This window comes from Schistocerca cancellata, chromosome 2 (genome assembly GCF_023864275.1).
Source record: "Schistocerca cancellata isolate TAMUIC-IGC-003103 chromosome 2, iqSchCanc2.1, whole genome shotgun sequence".
In the NCBI taxonomy this organism is placed as follows: domain Eukaryota; kingdom Metazoa; phylum Arthropoda; class Insecta; order Orthoptera; family Acrididae; genus Schistocerca; species Schistocerca cancellata.
Genome location: NC_064627.1, coordinates 1119604817 through 1119626794, shown reverse-complemented (window position 1 = coordinate 1119626794; position 21978 = coordinate 1119604817). Strand labels below are relative to the sequence as shown.

The 21978-nt window shown below is 42.6% G+C and overlaps 1 protein-coding gene across 2 annotated transcripts in view; it reads left to right on the top strand.

The window, feature by feature from the left end:
• LOC126150074 (serine protease inhibitor-like) overlaps nucleotides 1-21978 on the top strand; it is a 184748-nt gene that overhangs the window by 144249 nt on the left and 18521 nt on the right. For both annotated transcript variants that reach the window (XM_049915851.1, XM_049915852.1), the window contains exon 4: nucleotides 14465-14742. In XM_049915851.1, the coding sequence (XP_049771808.1) occupies nucleotides 14465-14742 (278 nt within the window). The remainder of the gene's footprint in view (nucleotides 1-14464; nucleotides 14743-21978) is intronic.

Here is a 21978-nt window from a genome sequence, read left to right as displayed (position 1 = left end):
TAGTAAAAGAAATTGCACACAGAAGTAGTGGATTTCCATGCAGTCTTGAAGAAGTAGTGTTGTCCTTCCAACAGAAAGACAGTGCTGACTCTTGACATGCTGACAGGTAATGGGCCACAACAGAGCAAACCCACAGCAGAGTCATTCGACATTTTGAAGAAGATTGGTAGGTAGGTCATCACAGAGCAGACCCACTGCAGTCCTTGTAGAAATAATGGTATTGGTGAGTCAGCAAAGGTGTAGACCCACTGCAGTCCTTGTAGAGATGGCCAGCAGCCATCTGTTGTGACTGTGTAGGTGCACAATCATCATCGAAGAGTCTTGCAGACAATATAGCAAGTCCTTGAACCACCACTTGTGCACTCACAAAGTTTTTTGGAATTGTCCTTAGAACCAGCAATGCTGTTATCCAGTCCATTGCTGAATTATTAACACACGTGCAAACACTAACAGTCCCTACTTCTCACATAGTGTCCATATAGTATGACCAACAGAAAAGTGTGCAGTGAAATGAATGCTTACAAGTTACTTAATTTGATGAACTGCTGTCAATTACAATTTTATAACATAAAAATACAATAACAAAGGTACAAAATACATCATTAAAAACATAGCAGTACAGATAACATTTGTAGTAATATAGGCTCTACAAAACAATAGAAATAAACATATACATCAGTGTTACAGGAATTATGACATAAGTAAATACATAAAAGATCAGAATAACTTGCGAAACATCAACTTCACACATGAGCATTAAAACAAAACAGAATAAATAATGTCTAAGCATCTTTACAAAGTAAATAACAGAGTATTAGAAAAATTCTACAACATAGCTCTCATCAGCTAAACACATAAAGACAGGAAAAACACAAATACAAACATATAGAGGGATGACACAAAAGGAAAGGACAGGGTTTGTTTTACTGCAGTATTTGGCAAACAAAACTTTCTTTGCTTCTTGGAGATCTCCCTTCATTCATCATTATTCCCAAAAGTCCTACCTATACCTGCTTTCTGTACTTTTTTCGTATAACTTCTCAATACATTTCTTCCAATTCATTGCAACTCATTCTCTTATAGGCTACCCCCTCTTAAGCTAACTTAAATCTACTGAGCTCAGATGCTAAACTAAGGGACGAGGCAATGCAGCAGCACATAAAACACTTAATATAAACAGCAATGAAAAAAAATGGAAAATCGCAAAGCAAGCTACAGTAAATCTAAATTACCAAGCAATGCAACATTACAAATAATATGAGCCAATGTGCAGCAACAATAAAAATAAATCAATAGTAAAACTAGCTTAACAGGGTAATACAAAGTGAAATTGAGTAGCACTATGCCTGGCAAACAGCAGCAGAAATAACTTATATCTAAACATGACATAGCTCAAGCAGAAAAAATATTACAGTAAAAACAACAATGTAGATAAGGGAAATGTATATTCACATCTTAATGTCTATGTAATTAAAGTGGTGCACCACAACAATTTATTGTAAAAAAAAATATTACCATGTACTTGAAAAGAAAATTATGTGTTACTGTTATTGGTTCCTTCTTATTGTTCTTTCCTTTCCAAGTGCTCCTTTTTTAAAGACTGTGGATCATAAAATAATTATTTAATAGATCTGTTGACAGAAAGTGTTCACATTAGCAAATGCATTTTATTTTATAAAAGCAATGCTGCAACACAGCTGGAAACCAGATATCAAATGAAATAAGCAATTACGCAAACCAAAGCATAAAAATATCATTCAATAGTCATGTGGCATTTCGTAAGTCAGTAGCTCTCAAATCTCGTAGAAAGACACTTGTCATAATCAGGTGTGCAGATGTACGAATATTTCCCATTAATTCATAAGCATTTCAGTAATTAGCACAAAGTACGAGTAATCATATCTTTTCAGGTAATGAGCGTGTAATATTTGCGATGCTTTCTACAAAGGAATGTCAATAGCAAGGTTAATGGAAGTAATGAGGGTGTCGCATTTGCAATATTTTCTCTAAAGGAATGTCAATGGCGAGGATAAAGGCCTGCCTTTTTTCTTTTTTTTTTCTACCTGTGCTTCCGGAAAGGCACACCCTAATGGCTTGTTCTCCAGGTGTTTGACGACGCATTACGTGCAGGTGGTCACTTAACTTTCTTACAGAAATATTTACGACACCAGTTTCCCCTACAGTGACAGTCTCATGAAAATTTCACAGGTCGAAAATTTATGTCACAAGTGTGTAGAAACAAAATCCTATGAATATAACAGTGTCCAAAAAAATTTTCGCCAGCATTGTGATACATCCACGCATTTACACACATTTCATAACTCTTAAAGTACGATTCTTGGTTTCCAACATCCTTTTTCACAAGTCAAGAGTCCCTAACTTCTATTCATTATTCATATACATATAAACACGTAATCACATTCCTCATATATGGTAGCATCATCTTATTGACATAAACATACCTCAACAGCATAATACACATCATCATCGTAAAAATATCATAACATCTCAGTCAATTCTCAAAATCGTCGCAGCTTCCTCCAATAATTTCAAAACCTAAAAAAATTCTCTGCTCATATCAAAAGTGTCATCTACCTCAAACGTTCTTTAAAAATCATGATCCCATACCAAATACATCATTCAAAGCTCTCATAGTATCACAATGGTTCCAAAAAAATATGAACAGTGCACAAAGTACAGACAAAATACAATTTCTTAAGTGTGAAGTAATCCAACTCTGTAATTGCGTAAACATGTGTCACTGACGTAGTAAAAAGATGTTTGTTTCTCTGTTAAATGATCAGATAGCTGTGTAATTTATTTGTTAGAGAAATATGGTACCGATGTGTTAAATTGTATAAGCAAATACCATATTAGCTAGGGCTCCTTGTGCTTGCCAAACACATGGTACACAAAGTAAGCATGTACCCCCCTGAGGATTAATGTAATTATACCCTCAGGTGTTACAGATTACAGCAATTGAATGAAATGTATCACAGAAAACTTTGTTTGTATTTCAAAAATCTAGAAAAATAAATGGTTTAAGTACAAAATTAAGCACTCAAATGCGTGTCCTGTAGCGCTAAATGTGCATCTTGTTGTAAGATAATCTCTGTGGAAGTGTCGTAATTATCGTCCTCCAAAAGCTAAGTTCTGCAGAAGCCAATGTACTTACCTCATGATAAACAAAAGTGAAATGCTTTGCGTATAGATATCTTACTTATTACGCTTATTGCCGTGATGAAGAAAGTACTGTGCTGTAACGTATTGTTGTGCTACAGAAAACGCTGTCTCGTTGTAGCTATACCACAAAAGTTACTACTAAAACATGTTTTACTTTCCAGAATAATTCAGAAAAACTGTGCAGATATAAAACAGATACACCGCAAAAGCAACAATGTAAATTGTGTCACACATTAGTAATGTCGTGATATAATCGTGTAGCTGTCACATTAACTAACCACTGTGTCATCTGGTATCTCTCAGAAAGTACTTTAATTCAGAATGTATTTTCAAGTAAACCAAAATGTTGCATTAAAATCTCATTAGCAGTACTGGTAAATGTTCTAAGTATGTGAGCCTTATAGTCGTTACGTAATCGTGCAACTAACAAGCAAGAATGTTCACACACAATAACACTGTGTCGTCTGTTCGCAATAACAATGCATTCGTAATTTCTGTTTGAAAAAGTTCTCTTGGTTCTTGACTGGATATTTAACTTTAAACATTGTTGCATGGTAACAGTTTCTCAGTGTGACAAATTGTACAAGTAGCGTGAAGTGAAAGGTTTTATGGCAAAGACAAAGTTAAAAAGCTGATTATCTTTCAATAAACGGTTTTACATGTGAAATGTGGTGTAAACCTTTACTCTTCCTAGTGCGCAGAGTTTCAACTTTAACGCAATTATCATGTGGTATACGTCGGTAAAGAATACGGGAATTTTGCTCAAGGTTAGCGTCAATGTTATTTTTCCCTGAGCCAGCGGGCGCAAGTGGCTGCCTGCAGTGCGAGTCATTGTCTGTTTCTTTGTTGGCGTGCGTTGTTATTGGGATTTGGAGACCTAACTTCCACAAATTCACCGTGACGAGAGTGCTCTGCTCTGTTTAAAGCTCGCCAGTTCCGATGGAATTCAGGTCTGTCGTTTTGTCGGTAGTTTACACAGTTTCTTTCGTGTCAGTCACATGGTGGAGAATTTCTCCCTGAATTATCACTGCACGGTGGACCGTTGTGTCTGAAGTTATTCTGTCTCCCGTGATAATAATAGTTCTGGTTGCCATGTTGTCTGTTTCTATGATTGTCTCTGTCATATTCATTACTATGGAAGTGCGATCTTTCTCTGTGACTATTATTACTCTGCCAGTGGTTGTCATATGGGTGGTGTCTGTTTTGGTCACGTCGTGTCCAGTTATTGTTTCTCTTGTCACGGAATTGTGACGGATGTGCCCTGTAGTGATTGTTTTCCCGTTTTCGCATCCCGCGACTGTCTGTGTCAATTTCTAATTCTTGTAAGAGTCCCTGAAAAGCTTCAATGTCGTCTTTGCAACGTCCTGCCAAAATAATATGCCGTAAATGTTCAGGTAATTTGATTAAGCAAATGTGGATGAGTTCTGAGGGGCTGTATGGCTTTGACAGGTACTGATTCTTGTGCAACATGTCTTCAAAATATTTGACAAGACTGGAAAATTCAGATTGTTCAAAGTGTTTCATCATCATGATGCTATGTTTTACTCAGTCTTGTGTGGCTTGAGACCAATTTGCTGAGAGGAAGGCATGGTAAAATTCTCCTTCACTGTGGCAATCATGAATGACCGAACGCAGTCTTACAGCTGGTTCATTCTCCAAGTAGCCACACATAAATTCTAATCTGTGTTCTAATGACCAGTTGGGAGGAAAACAATGAGAGAATTGCTGGAGCCATGCTTGTGGATGAATGTCGTTGGCAGATTTCTTAAATGTTTTGAATTTACGTGTAGTAATGAACAGCTTATAGTCAAAGTCATCATGTCGGCGAGTAGCATATCGGTCATTGTTACGTCGTGTCGGCGGTTCCATCTCAAAATTCGGTCCACCTTGCCATTTCCTTTCATAATTACCGAAATGCCCTGTGTTATTATTTTGTGGCTTTTCCGTATTTCTAAGTTCCTCTTTCCGTGTTGGAGCGCGAGTGTCCTCTGAAATATGTAATTCTTGTATCACCTGCGTGAACTGATCTTGTACTTCCTGAATTTCTCTTTTGTACTGTGTATTGATTTGATTTTTATTTTGTTTGAATTTTCTTATTTGTTCATACTCTTCTGTGTCAGTAAAGGCTACAGGTCTTGTGTCATTCAGATCATCATCTACTTTTGTAGATAAGTTAGTGACCTGATACGAAAGGTCGGCTACTTTCTCCGATAGTGAACACATTTCCTCAGTGTGTTTTTCTGAACCAAGTTTCAGAGTGTCCATTTATGTTGAAATCGAATCTACTGTGTCCTTTAAGTTTTCTTGAGTTTTTGCAAGTTGCGTAACCGAATCGGTAGATGCAACTGAGTCAATTTTAGCTTGCAAGGTCTCATGATTTTCATGAACAATAGTTTGCAGTTCTTTTATGGCTGCTTCGTGATTCTGTAATGCATTTTCATGCCGAGAAAAAATAGGTTGAAAATGCTCACAAATTTGTGTTTTTACGTCGTTACAGACTTTTTGACATTTTGATTCAATGTTATGTAACTCAGTAGTTAAATCTTCACGTGTTTGTTCAAGTGTGGTGTCTAACTTTTTAAGATTTTGTTCCACTGTGTCTAACTTTTGAAGATTTTGTCCCATTGTGTCTAACTGTTGCTGTGTTTGTCTCTGATTTTGTTCCATTTGTTGCATTAGTTGTAATAACAATGCATTAGTGTCTGGAATCTGTTCCTCTACGCTTTTCGGCAGTGCATTTGCACCGGCAACATTCACATTTTGACAAGCTGAAAATGTGTCTTGACTCATTTGAGAAAACGGTGAGGACCCAAAACCGAAGTCTACAGTATTTGCAGTATTGTGTTCTGTCATTTCGGATTCCTGAGGCGAGCTGTTGCCGACCGATCGATCGATAATGCTTCCCTGTTTACTAATTGTTTCACTGCCTACGCCATTGTTTGCCGCCCGCTCCATTTCCCTATGCACAGTTACCAAATTACTACTTCGAATGTCTGTTAATTCACTACACAGTGGTGCTGATAAGCTACGGTCGTCGTCACTATTATTTTTCAGTTTGCTTTGGAGCCTAGTGTTACGTTTTTCACACGCCATTATTGTCACAATATTTCACACGATAACACAGAAAAGCACAATTTGAAGTGCAAAAATAAGAGAACACATTAACATAGCACTGAACATAATATCTAGTTAATTTCAAGCGTAGCTGCGAAATACTTGGTGCAAATCTACCTGCATGCCACAACTGTTTTACAGTACAACAATGAAAAACTACAACTACAAAGGAAATTCTCTCTATAATTACGCGCTAGCAATAAACAAAAGCTACACTAATTACACAAACTACAAGAAAAAATCAGAAGATTCCAGTGAGGTATCCTAGGCTAAGGGTCGACATATGAAACGTCCCCTTTGAACAACTTATACAAGACTGTGCTTAAACTGACACACAATAATTTTAGCGCAACGCAATCTGACTATCAAAGATCCCTGCAAAAGAATGGCCCTGAGTAACATTAAACTATACCTTTCAGAAATCACTTACCTCACAAAAATCTTCATTACTCGAACTACTGCAATACAGCGAGCGCCGCTACTGCCAGCTAAATAAAAGATTCAAACTACTGAAGGCACTAACTACTGATAGGGATAGTTAGCAAATAAAAGATTTTAATAGAGAACAAACAATGTATTTACCTTAATATCATCACAAGTCATAATATATGTAATTTCAAAACTCCGCCATCTCTCTCCTCACATCCACCACTGCTGGCGGCTCACCTCTAACTGCGCAACGCTACGCGCTGTTCACATCCAGCTGCCGCTCTACAATGGCAGACAACAATGCAAACTAGCCACAGACTGCACACAGCACAGCCAGTGATTTTCATACAGAGAGCGCTACGTGGCGGCGGCGTTACCAATATAAGAACCTAAACAGCCTACTTACATAAAGAAAACATAAACAGCCTACTTACATAAAGAAAACATAAACAGCCTACTTACAAGACAAACACTAAGTGCCTAACAAATGCGGACGAGAGACAGACGAGCAAGCTGGAGACGAGAGACTGACCCAGACTGACCCTTCAACTCCCTCCATGGCGAGCTCATAGCGCCCCTGAAATGCACGTGAACAGACAACCTTTCCCCTTTCCCAACAGAGGGACACACCAAAGATGCGATTGCCACAGCGGCGCCACCGCCAGAAACGGAGGGCGACTGCTTCGCACTACGTGCTACGGCGCGCTCTTCAAAACAGCAAATTTTACCACGGCTCAGTTAGGATGGTGCACAAGTTCGTAGCAATTTTGTTTCGTGTGTTTTTACTGCGGTTGCTATGGTTTTATACTCTGAAGAGCCAAAGAAACTGGTACACCTGCCTAATATAATGTAGGGCCCCTGTGAGGACGCAGAAGTGCCGCAATACGACGTGGCATGGACTCGACTAATGTCTGAAGTAGAGCTGGAGGGAATTGACACCATGAATCCTGCAGGGCTGTCCACAAATCCGGAAGAGTACGAGGGGTTGGAGATCTCTTCTGAACAACACGTTGCAAGGCATCCCACATATGCTCAATAATGTTCATGTCTGGGGTGGCCAGCGGAAGTGTTTAAACTCAGAATAGCGTTCTTGGAGCCACTCTGTAGCAATTCTGGACGTGTGGTGTGTCGCATTGTCCTTCTGGAATTGCCTAAGTCCGTCGGAATGCACAGTGGACATGAATGGATGCAACTGATCATACAGGATGGTTACGTACATGTCACCTGTCAGAATCTTATCTAGACATATCAGAAGTCCCAGCATCTGCTGAGAGAATAGGGCTTGCCACACAAAAACGTAAGTAAAAATTAATATAGGTGCGAAATATCGCGAGGAATTAAATTACGCTTTAACCATAAAATGATAGGTTAACTCCCAACAAAATTTACTATCAACATCGTTTGGTTGCAGATGGCAAGCTACCTGTAATAAATAATACACAAGTGAGTCTGCAAAACCGTGCAAACAGAGTGTAAAGGTATTAACTAAAAGAAACAAATTGTTGTTTGAACTAAATATTCTCATAATTTGGTAATCATTTGTGGCTGGAAGGGAGACGGTGTGCTTGGTAACAAAACCATTTAAAGAGACGGGAAATCCTTTTATCATGAATGATGACAGTTTAGCCAAGGCAAAACATCGCAGTGCCACTGACAGCACATCAAAGCACATTTGTCAGACAAGGTATTCAATGCGTAAACAGTAGCACACGATGTAGCCTATGGTTCCAATTCGAAAATTCTTATTCATTAGGGAGTTCCTTAGCATATATAACGATGCAATAATGACTATACATTGATCATTGTGAGTGGAAGAATCGACCTAGCAGTTGAGATATCAAGGTTCCAGGCTGTTGGGCAAAAAATCATTTAAATTCACTTGCATTGACGCAATCAAAGAATGAACAGAGAGGGCAGTGGGCAGTATCGCGTCAGAGATGCTTGGTCGCAAATGTTTTGTTAAAAATCAAAAATAATCAGGGTGGAATAATTGTCCAGGCGTCCAAGAATTGGTTAGGTACAGAATTTCACGTTCTACAAGAAGCATGGCCATGATAACTGAAAACTATAGAATCGCAAATAATGGATAATGGACAATGATGGTGGTATCAGTCCCAAAGGTTCACCAGTTGAAATATAACTAAATTTAACATCAATATTCCCCACACAATACTTGGATAAATAGACAGTAAAATTAGTAAAGGGGAAGAGTTCACGATACCTGATGCATCGAACTCAGGACAAGCGTGGTGATATCCCTGATGTGAATAAAGTATGCTCCCATCCAAACGCCCTCACAACACTAAATCAATTAACAAAAACCAGAAAAGGGATCACAAAACGTTTTTCTAAAGTAAGGGAGCTGAAAGAGAGTAGGTTAAACACTGCTATAAGCTACACTGTTGCATTCAAATGCCTGATTCCACAACCGAACAAGACAGCTGAAGAGAGAATGTCTGTTCGCAGCCCGCCACAAGAGTGACGAAACGTAGCGCTTGGCCGAAATGGTTCTTCTTTTCAGATAGGGGGAGGAGACGGATCCACTGCAACAATTTTCAGAGCTAGCATTTATCTTTGGACTTGTCCACTGCATTTCATTCTATGCTTTACCTCCTCACAGGGTTAAGTTGGCAACGGCTACAGGTTACGTTTACTAACCCTGACCGTCCGCAAAAACATCTGAAACCCACTTGCAAACACGCGTTTATTCATTCAATGTCTTTCATGGAATAAATGGGTAGTGGGAACGATATACAGAAACGAAATAAATGTACACATTAGCTCATATTCCTCCAGAGGCTGATTATGAACTTGACAGTGTAGTGAGACATAAAATCGGTACTACAAGCATGCAAGACGCGTCATTAATGCAAGATTCATGAAACGGCTCTGGCTGAGCCGTTTCAATATATATATATATATATATATATATATATATATATATATATATATATATATATATAACTTTATCAGCGACTGAGCAGCCGGTAGCAGTTAGCGAGGGCCAGGAGGTGCTGTAAGGTCGAAAAATCCAGCATTTCCGTCGACACAGAGCTTTGCTTGACGGACGATATGAGCAATAGTCATTTGGGCTGACTCCACCTACACATTCCAAAATCGAAACTGCAGATAACTGCGGAAGCTTCGGAGAAAATGTGTCTGATGGTTTTTACGAGAGAGACACCCTCCGTATATCGGGTGAAGCAGGACTCCTCCGACAAACCTACAGAGATGGCAGTATGGATAACAGCAAGAAAAAAAGTCAAGTAAACACGGTGTCTAAAATGTATACTTATAAGCTATGAACACTTGTGCATCTTCGATAATGTGAAATAGATCTCTTTACTGTAAACTCTTTGCTTTCCATTTTTTTGAAGTAGTATGCACCAAAATAAAGAAATAGTGTCCAGTAAACATTGTCTCTGAAATGCATATCTTAACAGCCATGAACACTCGTTCGTTACAAGAGATGCATTTCACAGTTGCGAAGATAACCAAAGGCTTATAGCTCTTAAGGTATGGCTTTCAGAGCCGATGTTTACTGGACTTTTTTCCTTATTCTTTTCCTCTGAAGATTGAAACTGTTAAACCTTGTAAGAGCTTTTTTTTTCAGAAAATGTATTTCAGTGCTATTGTGTTCACGGTACTTTGTTGCATGTCCCTAACTTGTTCATGGAGAGAATGTTTCAAAGATTAATTACTAGTTGGTGCACGCCCGTTGTGCCGAGCAGCGCGCCTCAGAGGTTCTGTTCCACAGGGTTTACACAACATTTCAAGTCAGTTTGAACTATAAACCTATTCCATGTAACTCCAATTCGTATAACTGTCTTCTTAGATTTTAAAGTTAGTGCTGAAACATCGTCAATACAGGCGTGTAAGATCTCCAAATGGAGTAGGATTGAAGAGTCCCATACTCGTCCATTCCAAATACACTCCTGGAAAAGGAAAAAAGAACACATTGACACCGGTGTGTCAGACCCCCCATACTTGCTCCGGACACTGCGAGAGGGCTGTACAAGCAATGATCACACGCACGGCACAGCGGACACACCAGGAACCGCGGTGTTGGCCGTCGAATGGCGCTAGCTGCGCAGCATTTGTGCACCGCCGCCGTCAGTGTCAGCCAGTTTGCCGTGGCATACGGAGCTCCATCGCAGTCTTTTAACACTGGTAGCATGCCGCGACAGCGTGGACGTGAACCGTATGTGCAGTTGACGGACTTTGAGCGAGGGCGTATAGTGGGCATGCGGGAGGCCGGGTGGACGTACCGCCGAATTGCTCAACACGTGGGGCGTGAGGTCTCCACAGTACATCGATGTTGTCGCCAGTGGTCGGCGGAAGGTGCACGTGCCCGCCGACCTGGGACCGGACCGCAGCGACGCACGGATGCACGCCAAGACCGTAGGATCCTACGCAGTGCCGTAGGGGACCGCACCGCCACTTCCCAGCAAATTAGGGACACTGTTGCTCCTGGGGTATCGGCGAGGACCATTCGCAACCGTCTCCATGAAGCTGGGCTACGGTCCCGCACACCGTTAGGCCGTCTTCCGCTCACGCCCCAACATCGTGCAGCCCGCCTCCAGTGGTGTCGCGACAGGCGTGAATGGAGGGACGAATGGAGACGTGTCGTCTTCAGCGATGAGAGTCGCTTCTGCCTTGGTGCCAATGATGGTCGTATGCGTGTTTGGCGCCGTGCAGGTGAGCGCCACAATCAGGACTGCATACGACCGAGGCACACAGGGCCAACACCCGGCATCATGGTGTGGGGAGCGATCTCCTACACTGGCCGTACACCACTGGTGATCGTCGAGGGGACACTGAATAGTGCACGGTACATCCAAACCGTCATCGAACCCATCGTTCTACCATTCCTAGACCGGCAAGGGAACTTGCTGTTCCAACAGGACAATGCACGTCCGCATGTATCTCGTGCCACCCAACGTGCTCTAGAAGGTGTAAGTCAACTACCCTGGCCAGCAAGATCTCCGGATCTGTCCCCCATTGAGCATGTTTGGGACTGGATGAAGCGTCGTCTCACGCGGTCTGCACGTCCAGCACGAACGCTGGTCCAACTGAGGCGCCAGGTGGAAATAGCATGGCAAGCCGTTCCACAGGACTACATCCAGCATCTCTACGATCGTCTCCATGGGAGAATAGCAGCCTGCATTGCTGCGAAAGGTGGATATACACTGTACTAGTGCCGACATTGTGCATGCTCTGTTGCCTGTGTCTATGTGCCTGTGGTTCTGTCAGTGTGATCATGTGATGTATCTGACCCCAGGAATGTGTCAATAAAGTTTCCCCTTCCTGGGACAATGAATTCACGGTGTTCTTATTTCAATTTCCAGGAGTGTATAAACCTATTCCATGTAACTCCAATTAGTATAACTGACATCTTAGATTTTAAAGTTGGTGCTGAAACATTGTCAATATAGGCGTGTAAGATCTCCAAATGGAGTAGGATTGAAGAGTCCCATACTCGTCCTTTCCAAATAGTTATTTAGAATTATTACACTGAAACAGAAGAACGGGAAAATGTCAACGTATTGAAAAAGGGGATGATCCTGGCTGACGTATGTCATGCTGTATTTCATCTGAAAGACCAACCATGTTTATCAGATGCAAACGAAAAATACCTGTTGTAGATGTTGCCATGGTTTCCTCAACAGCGTAGGGAGCTCTACAGTAAACTTCGTAACATCTCATCCCAAGAACGAAGTTGTGTAAAAATCAGAAGCCAGTAATGAGAGTTTTTCTGTTAAATTTTGTTTTCCTTTTGTAAAAAAAAAAAAAAAAATGATACACTCGATTACAATTCTACTAGTTAGAACAGTATTGCTGTTTTTCTGTAGTTGTATTATCAAAAATAAAACATAGTGTCTCAGTATGTATGGCACTTCAAAGAAAAAGTTCCTAAGTGACACTTAGAATCTGTTAGTTATCATGTATGGCACCTAGAATGTTCTAAATGAATTATTTATTATGCTTATCCATTACAGATATTCTAGAACCGTGACTGTATATTAATGTAAATAAGTTATACACAACTGCAACCAGTCACTTTTTCAATAATAATGCTTTATTACATTAACCGGTTTTCGAACCCTTTCAGGTTCATCTTCAGATGATTTCGGGAGGATCCGGGAAGTTACATCATTACTGGTAGTAGCATAATGCTGGGTGCTGGTTCTATGGCAGAAAGATGGGTCACACTTTCATGTATGTGCGATACATTAAAGTGTGACCCATCTTTCTGCCATAGAACCAGCACCCAGCATTATGCTACTACCAGTAATGATGTAACTTCCCGGATCCTCCCGAAATCATCTGAAGATGAACCTGAAAGGGTTCGAAAACCGGTTAATGTAATAAAGCATTATTATTGAAAAAGTGACTGGTTGCAGTTGTGTATAACTTATTTACAGAATTATTTATTTTCTAATTCGTGTCGTTTTGTACCTGGTACCTGGTGGCCAAAACTGGAGCTAATATTTTCCAGTGTAGATCGGTTCCGCATTAACGCATTGGGATATCTACCAACTTTCGCACGATAATCGCAGGCCACACTGGACCTTTGTGGGCGGCTGCAATTTAATTAAGGGGCTCCGGAACGCCCTATACTTGCAATGTTAAAATAACGCTTATAAATTACATCTTTCCTCACAAAGTATTTGAGGTAGGAAGTTGAACTTTTTACAGATTATTTATTGGAATATGGGCTACAACTTAACGCAGGGATTTTACAATATTTTAGTTCAGTTATTAAAGATGATTTTTTTTCAATTGTAATGAAAATTCACAACATTTTTTTGCAATTTTTTATTTATATATTCAAAAATATACAGTTTTTTGGAAAAAGGCTGTGTTAAATTATGCAGAAGGTACTGTGTAACATTTACTGAAAGTTTGAAACAAATATGTTTGGAAGATCCTTAGAAAACATGTAATTAGTATGAGAAAATAAAAGTTTTGGGAATCGAGCGACAAAGATTGGATTAACTTTTTAGTGCATTCCAGGTCCATAGGATGGATTATCTTCATCCTCTGCAAACTCCTCCTCTAGCTTCCTCTTGTTCCTCCTCCTGTTTACTCTTGCTTGTATTTCTAGACTCTTTACAGCCCTGTCTGCAGCCCGAAGGCGTTCCTTGTCTAAAGCAAGCATCGCTCGTACCATGTTAGAACCTATCTTCATTCCCATATTTCTAAATACCTTGCACCTTACAATGTTGCCATTATTGAAAGTCGCAACAGCATCATACACACCAAAGTGAAGTGTTTCTATTCCAACAAATACAGTCTTGGGGATTCTCGACCATATAACACTATTTACACTTTCATTGTGGTTTTGAGTTTTTCCGTGAATACACGTTTTCAACAGTTCAGGTGCTGCTAAGTCTCTGAAAATAGGTTAGCCACAACACATACTTTATCTCACATCACTAAAATGTACCTGATGAACACGGACGTTAATAATAATACCATTTGACAGCAGTTTAACAGCGCCACAGTGGGTCACGCCCATGTAGAACACATTTCAAAAAAAATTTAAAAATAGTTGTAGAGTTCGGAATTGAATAAATTATATATCTATTAAAAGGTAATAGTCTGCAGATTCAGAAAACGCAAAAAAGTAAAAATTGAACTTTTCATGATTTTGAGCCTTTCCGGAGCCCCTTAAAACCACCCGGTGCTTTCCTACAAGAGCAGCCTTGCTCTACACGCGTGTTGCCGGTCGCAGGTGCTGGGGCTGCCGTACAAGGACGAGTCGTTCGCCATGTTCCTGCTGCTGCCGGACGAGCCCGGCGTGCAGGGCCTGTCGCGGCTGGAGTCGCAGCTGCCTCCGGAGACGCTGCTGCGGCTGCTGGCGTCGGCGCGCCCCACGGAGCTGCCCTACCTGGTGCCGCGCATGCGCCTCGAGGGCTTCTCCAGCGTGGCCGGCGCGCTCTACGCCGCCGGAGTCACCTCCGTCTTCGACCCGCAGCAGGCCGACCTCTCCGGGATTGTCACCAAAAACACGTGAGCATTTCAGAAGCGCTCCACCGTGCTACAGTAACGGGTGAAACCTGTATCATCTGCACTACCTGATCAAACGTGTCCGGACGTCTGTTAATGGATATTAATATCGGACACATCCATCCTTAGCATTTATGACTGCTTGAACTTTGCTGGGGACACTTTCGGATGACTGAATGTATGTTGAGAAATCGCAGCTCGTTCCTCTACAGCAGCTGAAACCGGGTATTGATGGTGGGCTCCGTTGCCGGCTGCGAAGACCACATCCTTACCCACCCCAGAGTTAATCCAATGGGTTCAGGTGGGACTCTTGGGAGGCCAGTCCATTTCAAGAAATTGTCCATAGACCACTGCCTCACTGATGATGTTTTGTCATAGGGTGTTTTGTCATGAGGATATAAATTGAAACGTCCCCTTATAACAATTATACACGACTGTGCTTAAACTGACACACAATATTTTTTTTTAGCGCAACGCAATCTGACTTTCAAAAATCCCTACAAAAGAATGGCCCTGACTAACATTAATCTATACCTTTCACAAATCACTTGCCTCACCAAAAATCTCCGTTACTCGAACTACTGCAATACAGCGAGCGCCACTACTGCCAGCTAAATAACAGATTCAAACTACGGAAGGCACTAACTACTAGTAGGCATAGTTAGCAAATGAAAGATTTTAATAGAGAACAAACAATGTATTTACCTTAATATTCATAATTGACATCGAAACTTCCTCTTAGAACAAATTATACATGATTGTGCTTAAACTGACACACAATATTTTTTTTTAGCGCAACGCAATCTGACTTTCAAAAATCCCTACAAAAGAATGGCCCTGACTAACATTAATCTATACCTTTCACAAATCACTTGCCTCACCAAAAATCTCCGTTACTCGAACTACTGCAATACAGCGAGCGCCACTACTGCCAGCTAAATAAAAGATTCAAACTACAGAAGGCACTAACTACTAGTAGGCATAGTTAGCAAATGAAAGATTTTAATAGAGAACAAACAATGTATTTACCTTAATATTCATCAAAAGTCATAATAGCGCAACGCAATCTGACTTTCAAAAATCCCTACAAAAGAATGGCCCTGACTAACATTAATCTATACCTTTCACAAATCACTTATCTCACCAAAAATCTCCGTTACTCGAACTACTGCAATACAGCGAGCGCCACTACTGCCAGCTAAATAACAGATTCGAACTACGGAAGGCACTAACTACTAGTAGGCATAGTTAGCAAATGAAAGATTTTAATAGAGAACAAACAATGTATTTACCTTAATATTCATAACTGACATCCAGTCTTACAAATTTCAAAACTCCCCCATCTCTCTCCCCACATCCACCACGGCTGGCGGCTCACCTCCAACTGCGCAACGCTACGCGCTGTTCACATCCAGTTGCCGCTGCCCAACACTACAATGGCAGACAACAACGCAAACTAGCTACAGACTGCACACAACACAGCCAGTGATTTTCATACCGAGCGCTACTTAACGTTGCCAATAAGAAAACATAAACAGCCTACTTACAAAATATCATCTCCATACTGCTCCTCTATTGTACACAGTACACAACGCTGCAAAATTTATTTATATCCTTCCACGTTTAGCGTTTTCTTAAGGCAATAAAGGTACCTCACGGTACCAGGAAAAACATCACCATTTAGCAATGGCACCTCCACCGTGCTCCACTCTGGCACTAGACAGGTAACAGCATCCAGACCCTCAGCAAACCAAAACCCTTCCGTCGGAGTGCCACAGTCTTCCCTACAAATCACTCTGTAACATTCCATAAAGGCCTCCTATATGAAGGAGAAAATAAAATGAGAACTAACATCAATGTCCCCACAGGAGATGCAATGAATCACAATCCCTACTCACTTGGACCAGCTGGTGTGGTAAGCGATAGCATTGCAGGTGTGTGTGGCGTGTCCTATCTATGACTTGCCTGCACATTAGCAGTGTAGTCAGCCTCCGTATTTTTTCGACCTGTAACCTACCTGATATTACCTGCAATGCAGCCACTCATGTGTGTTGTTAGTCACCCTGTGAATTCTATAACTCGTCAAAATCATAAGGCTAATGCGGGGAAGCGAACGTTTGTCACTACTAAGGAAACTAGAATGTCCTGGTAAAAATGATGTACTAGGGTTGGCACTTAAATAGTGGTAACTATTTATTCACAATCGATACAAAAGAGTTGCACATTTGCACCTGTTATTGTCCTTCAAAGTAGTCACCAGCGTTGTGTAGCACTCGTCGCCAGCGATGTGGAAGGCGTAGTATACCGTTAGCAGAGCCTGTTCTGTTGATGGTGCGAATGGAGCAGTCTAAAGTTATGGTCATTCTCGTGTACGACTGTGATGGTGTTATCCGAACGCATTACGTTCCTCCATGGCAGACCGTCTCTGGAGCATCACCTGTGACCAGCTTTGCGAAAGAAGCGTCGACACTTTCTGCCCAACCCACCCATCATTTTGCACGACAATGGCGGGTGCATATAGCTCAAGCTGTCACTGCTCTTTTCGGTCGATGGGACTGGGAAGTACTGTACCATCCACCATACTCCCCGGACGTAAGTCATTGTGACCTTGATTTGATTCCGAGGAGGAAGGAACCACTTCGTGGCATTCACTTCAGAACTGTTCCAGAGATTCGACAGGCAGGAGACCGCTCCATTCGCACCATCAACAGAACAGGCTCTGCTAACGGTATACTACGCTGGCAAAGGGCTCTACGCAACGCTGGTGACTACTTTGAAGGACAGTAACAGGTACAAACATGTAACTCTTTTGTATCGGTTGTAAACAAATAGTTGCCACTATTTAAGTTCCATCCCTCGAATATTCTTGAGCCATTTTTGCATTGTTTTTACAGACCCCCTACCACTTCCGTACTGTGCGCCTCAGAATCCACTAACAATGGAACCTCCCCATCGCACCCCCCTCAGATTTTGTTATAAGTTGGCACAGTGGATAGGCCTTGAAAAACTGGACACAGATCAATCGAGAAAACAGGAAGAAGATGTGTGGAACTACGAAAAAAATAAGCAAAATATACGAACTGAGTAGTCCATGTGCAAGATATGCAACATTAAGGATATTGTGAGCTCAGGAGCGCCGTGGTCCCGTGGTTAGCGTGAGCAGCTCCGGAGTGAAAGGTCCTTGGTTCAAGTCTTCCCTTCGAATGAAAAATTTATTTATTTTCGTAAAGTTGTGATCTGTCCGTTCATTCATTGACGTCTCTGTTCACTGTAATAAGTTTAGTGTCTGTGTTTTGCGACCGCACCGCAAAACCGTGCGATTAGTAGACGAAAGGACGTGCCTCTCCAATGGGAACCGAAAACATTTGCTAGCAAGGTCATAGGTCAACCGATTCCTCCGCAGGACAACACGTCTGATATATTCTATACGACACTGGTGACGGCATGTGCGTCACCTGACAGGAATATGTTGTCGACCCATCTAACTTGTACACTTGGCGAATGGGTAAAAAGATTCTTCTACCTTGCCGATTTAGGTTTTCTTGTGGATGTGATAATCACTCCCAAAAAAGTGATGAAAAACATGTTTGTCACATGAACTGCAACAAATGGCTGCAACAGTTTCACAGTCGCACAGTTTTCCCTGTGCTCTGTCAAAACATATGTTTTTAACGCTTTCAAATTTTTCCGTGTGTAGACCGTCAAATCCTGCATCTGTCCAAGCAAATCTGAACATGTCCTGGAATTTTGGAGAGCGAAGTTGATTACGTTTGAGTGCCTTAACTTTGATAATAGTCCGAAAATAAAAAATTTTTTACTCGAGGCAGGTTTGAACCAAAAACCTTCCGTTTCGCAGCTGCTCACGCTAACCACGGGACCACGGCGCTTCGGAAGCCACTGTGCCTTTGATGCTGCCTATCTTGCACATGAACTACTCAGTTTGTATATTTTGCTTATTTTTTTCATAGTTCCACACAACTTCTTCCTGTTTTCTCGATTGATCTGTGTTCAGTTTGTCAAGGCCTATCCACTGTGCCAACTAGTAATTAAATCTGAGGGGGGTGCGATGGGGAGGTTCCCTTGTAAGATGGAGTCCACGCAGTTCTGCCCCTCTGTGCGGCGCTTGTGCCACTGATGCAGCCAACCATCTTGTCACAATTAGGCTAATGGCAATTGCGCTCTCACTAGTACGATGCTCTTCCTACCACACGGGTCTTCCCTACACAATACCAGGATATTTTTCAAAGGAACGAGACGGAACTACCCGGCCATGCCTCACAAACGTCCCACAATTAAAATTAGTAGCGATAGTAACCAACAGGTTATCGTCTATCGTTGCTTGACCACAAATACCAAATGACGAGTACAGCAGCAGGAGTAAGCGAAGCACCTGACTTACCAAGTCTGGCAGCCTCCGTGTTATTGCATAGCATAAGTGAACGATGTGCGTCTATGCCTCTGTCTCTTTAGACAGCGTTGACTGGAACACTCTCTTTCGAATTCTGAAGGTGGCAGGTGTAAAATACAGGGAGCGAAAGGCTATTTACAACTCGTACAGAAACCAAATGGCAGTTATAAGAGTCGAGATGTAGATGAAGATGAAATGGGAGATATGATACTGCGTGAAGAGTTTGACAGAGCACTGAAAGACCTAAGCCGAAACAAGGCCGCGGGAGTAGACAACATTCCATTAGAACTACTGACGGCCTTGGGGGGAGCCAGGCCTGACAAAACTCTACCATCTGGTGAGCAAGATGTATGAGACAGGCGAAATACCCTCACACTTCAAGGAGAATATAATAATTCCAATTCAAAACAAAGCAGGTGTTGACAGATGAGAAAATTGTGGTGTCACCGCCAGACACCACACTTGCTAGGTGGTAGCCTTTAAATCGGCCGCGGTCCGCTAGTATACGTTGGACCCACGTGTCGCCACTGTCAGTGATTGCAGACCGAGCGCCGCCACACGGCAGGTCTAGAGACACTTCCTAGCACTCGCCCCAGTTGTACAGACGACTTTGCTAGCGAAGCTACACTGACAAATACGCTCTCATTTGTCGAGACGATAGTTAGCATAGACTTCAGCTACGTCATTTGCTACGACCTAGCAAGGCGCGATTACCAGTTTATATTGTGATTGTAAAACATATACCGTCAAGAGCGATGTACACACATTATACACTCCCGGAAATGGAAAAAAGAACACATTGACACCGGTGTGTTAGACCCACCATACTTGCTCCGGACACTGCGAGAGGGCTGTACAAGCAATGATCACACGCACGGCACAGCGGACACACCAGGAACCGCGGTGTTGGCCGTCGAATGGCGCTAGCTGCGCAGCATTTGTGCACCGCCGCCGTCAGTGTCAGCCAGTTTGCCGTGGCATACGGAGCTCCATCGCAGTCTTTAACACTGGTAGCATGCCGCGACAGCGTGGACGTGAACCGTATGTGTAGTTGACGGACTTTGAGCGAGGGCGTATAGTGGGCATGCGGGAGGCCGGGTGGACGTACCGCCGAATTGCTCAACACGTGGGGCGTGAGGTCTCCACAGTACATCGATGTTGTCGCCAGTGGTCGGCGGAAGGTGCACGTGCCCGTCGACCTGGGACCGGACCGCAGCGACGCACGGATGCACGCCAAGACCGTAGGATCCTACACAGTGCCGTAGGGGACCGCACCGCCACTTCCCAGCAAATTAGGGACACTGTTGCTCCTGGGGTATCGGCGAGGACCATTCGCAACCGTCTCCATGAAGCTGGGCTACGGTCCCGCACACCGTTAGGCCGTCTTCCGCTCACGCCCCAACATCGTGCAGCCCGCCTCCAGTGGTGTCGCGACAGGCGTGAATGGAGGGACGAATGGAGACGTGTCGTCTTCAGCGATGAGAGTCGCTTCTGCCTTGGTGCCAATGATGGTCGTATGCGTGTTTGGCGCCGTGCAGGTGAGCGCCACAATCGGGACTGCATACGACCGAGGCACACAGGGCCAAGACCCGGCATCATGGTGTGGGGAGCGATCTCCTACACTGGCCGTACACCACTGGTGATCGTCGAGGGGACACTGAATACTGCACCGTACATCCAAACCGTCATCGAACCCATCGTTCTACCATTCCTAGACCGGCAAGGGAACTTGCTGTTCCAACAGGACAATGCACGTCCGCATGTATCCCGTGCCACCCAACGTGCTCTAGAAGGTGTAAGTCAACTAGCCTGGCCAGCAAGATCTCCGGATCTGTCCCCCATTGAGCATGTTTGGGACTGGATGAAGCGTCTTCTCACGCGGTCTGCACGTCCAGCACGAACGCTGGTCCAACTGAGGCGCCAGGTGGAAATGGCATGGCAAGCCGTTCCACAGGACTACATCCAGCATCTCTACGATCGTCTCCATGGGAGAATAGCAGCCTGCATTGCTGCGAAAGGTGGATATACACTGTACTAGTGCCGACATTGTGCATGCTCTGTTGCCTGTGTCTATGTGCCTGTGGTTCTGTCAGTGTGATCATGTGATGTATCTGACCCCAGGAATGTGTCAATAAAGTTTCCCCTTCCTGGGACAATGAATTCACGGTGTTCTTCTTTCAGTTTCCAGGAGTGTATATTAAAGTTAAGTATTCCAGCAACTACGTTCTTTTCTTACTAGACTCAACTACTTTACATTGTTCCAGACCTCACGCCAGTCTGCGTGAGCTTAAACGCATGCATTTCGGCCTCCTCTAGCAACACGGTGTTGGCTCTTCTGCCAACACAATAAAAATCACCGAACTATCAGCACGGCAGCAAAATACTAAACGAATTCTTTACAGACGAATGAAAAAACTGGTAGATGCCGATCTCGGGGAAGATCAGTTTCGATGTCGTAGCAATGTTGTAACACGTCAGACAGTACAGAAGAAACCTACGTTTCTAGCATTTGTACACGTAGAGAAAGCTTCTGACGATGATGACTGGAATACTCTCTTTCCAATTCTGGAGGTAGCAGGGGTAAAATACAGGCAGCGAAAGGCTATTTACAATTTGTACAGAAACCAGATGGCAGTTATAAGTGTCGAGGGGCATGAAACGAAAGCAGTGGTTGGGAAGGGAGTGAGACAAGGTTGTAGCCTATCCCCGATGTTATTCAATCTGTATATTGAGCAAGCAGTAAAGGAAACAAAAGAAAAATTCGGAGTAGGTATTAAAATCCATGGAGAAGAAATAAAAACTTTGAGGTTTGCCGATGACATTGTAATTCT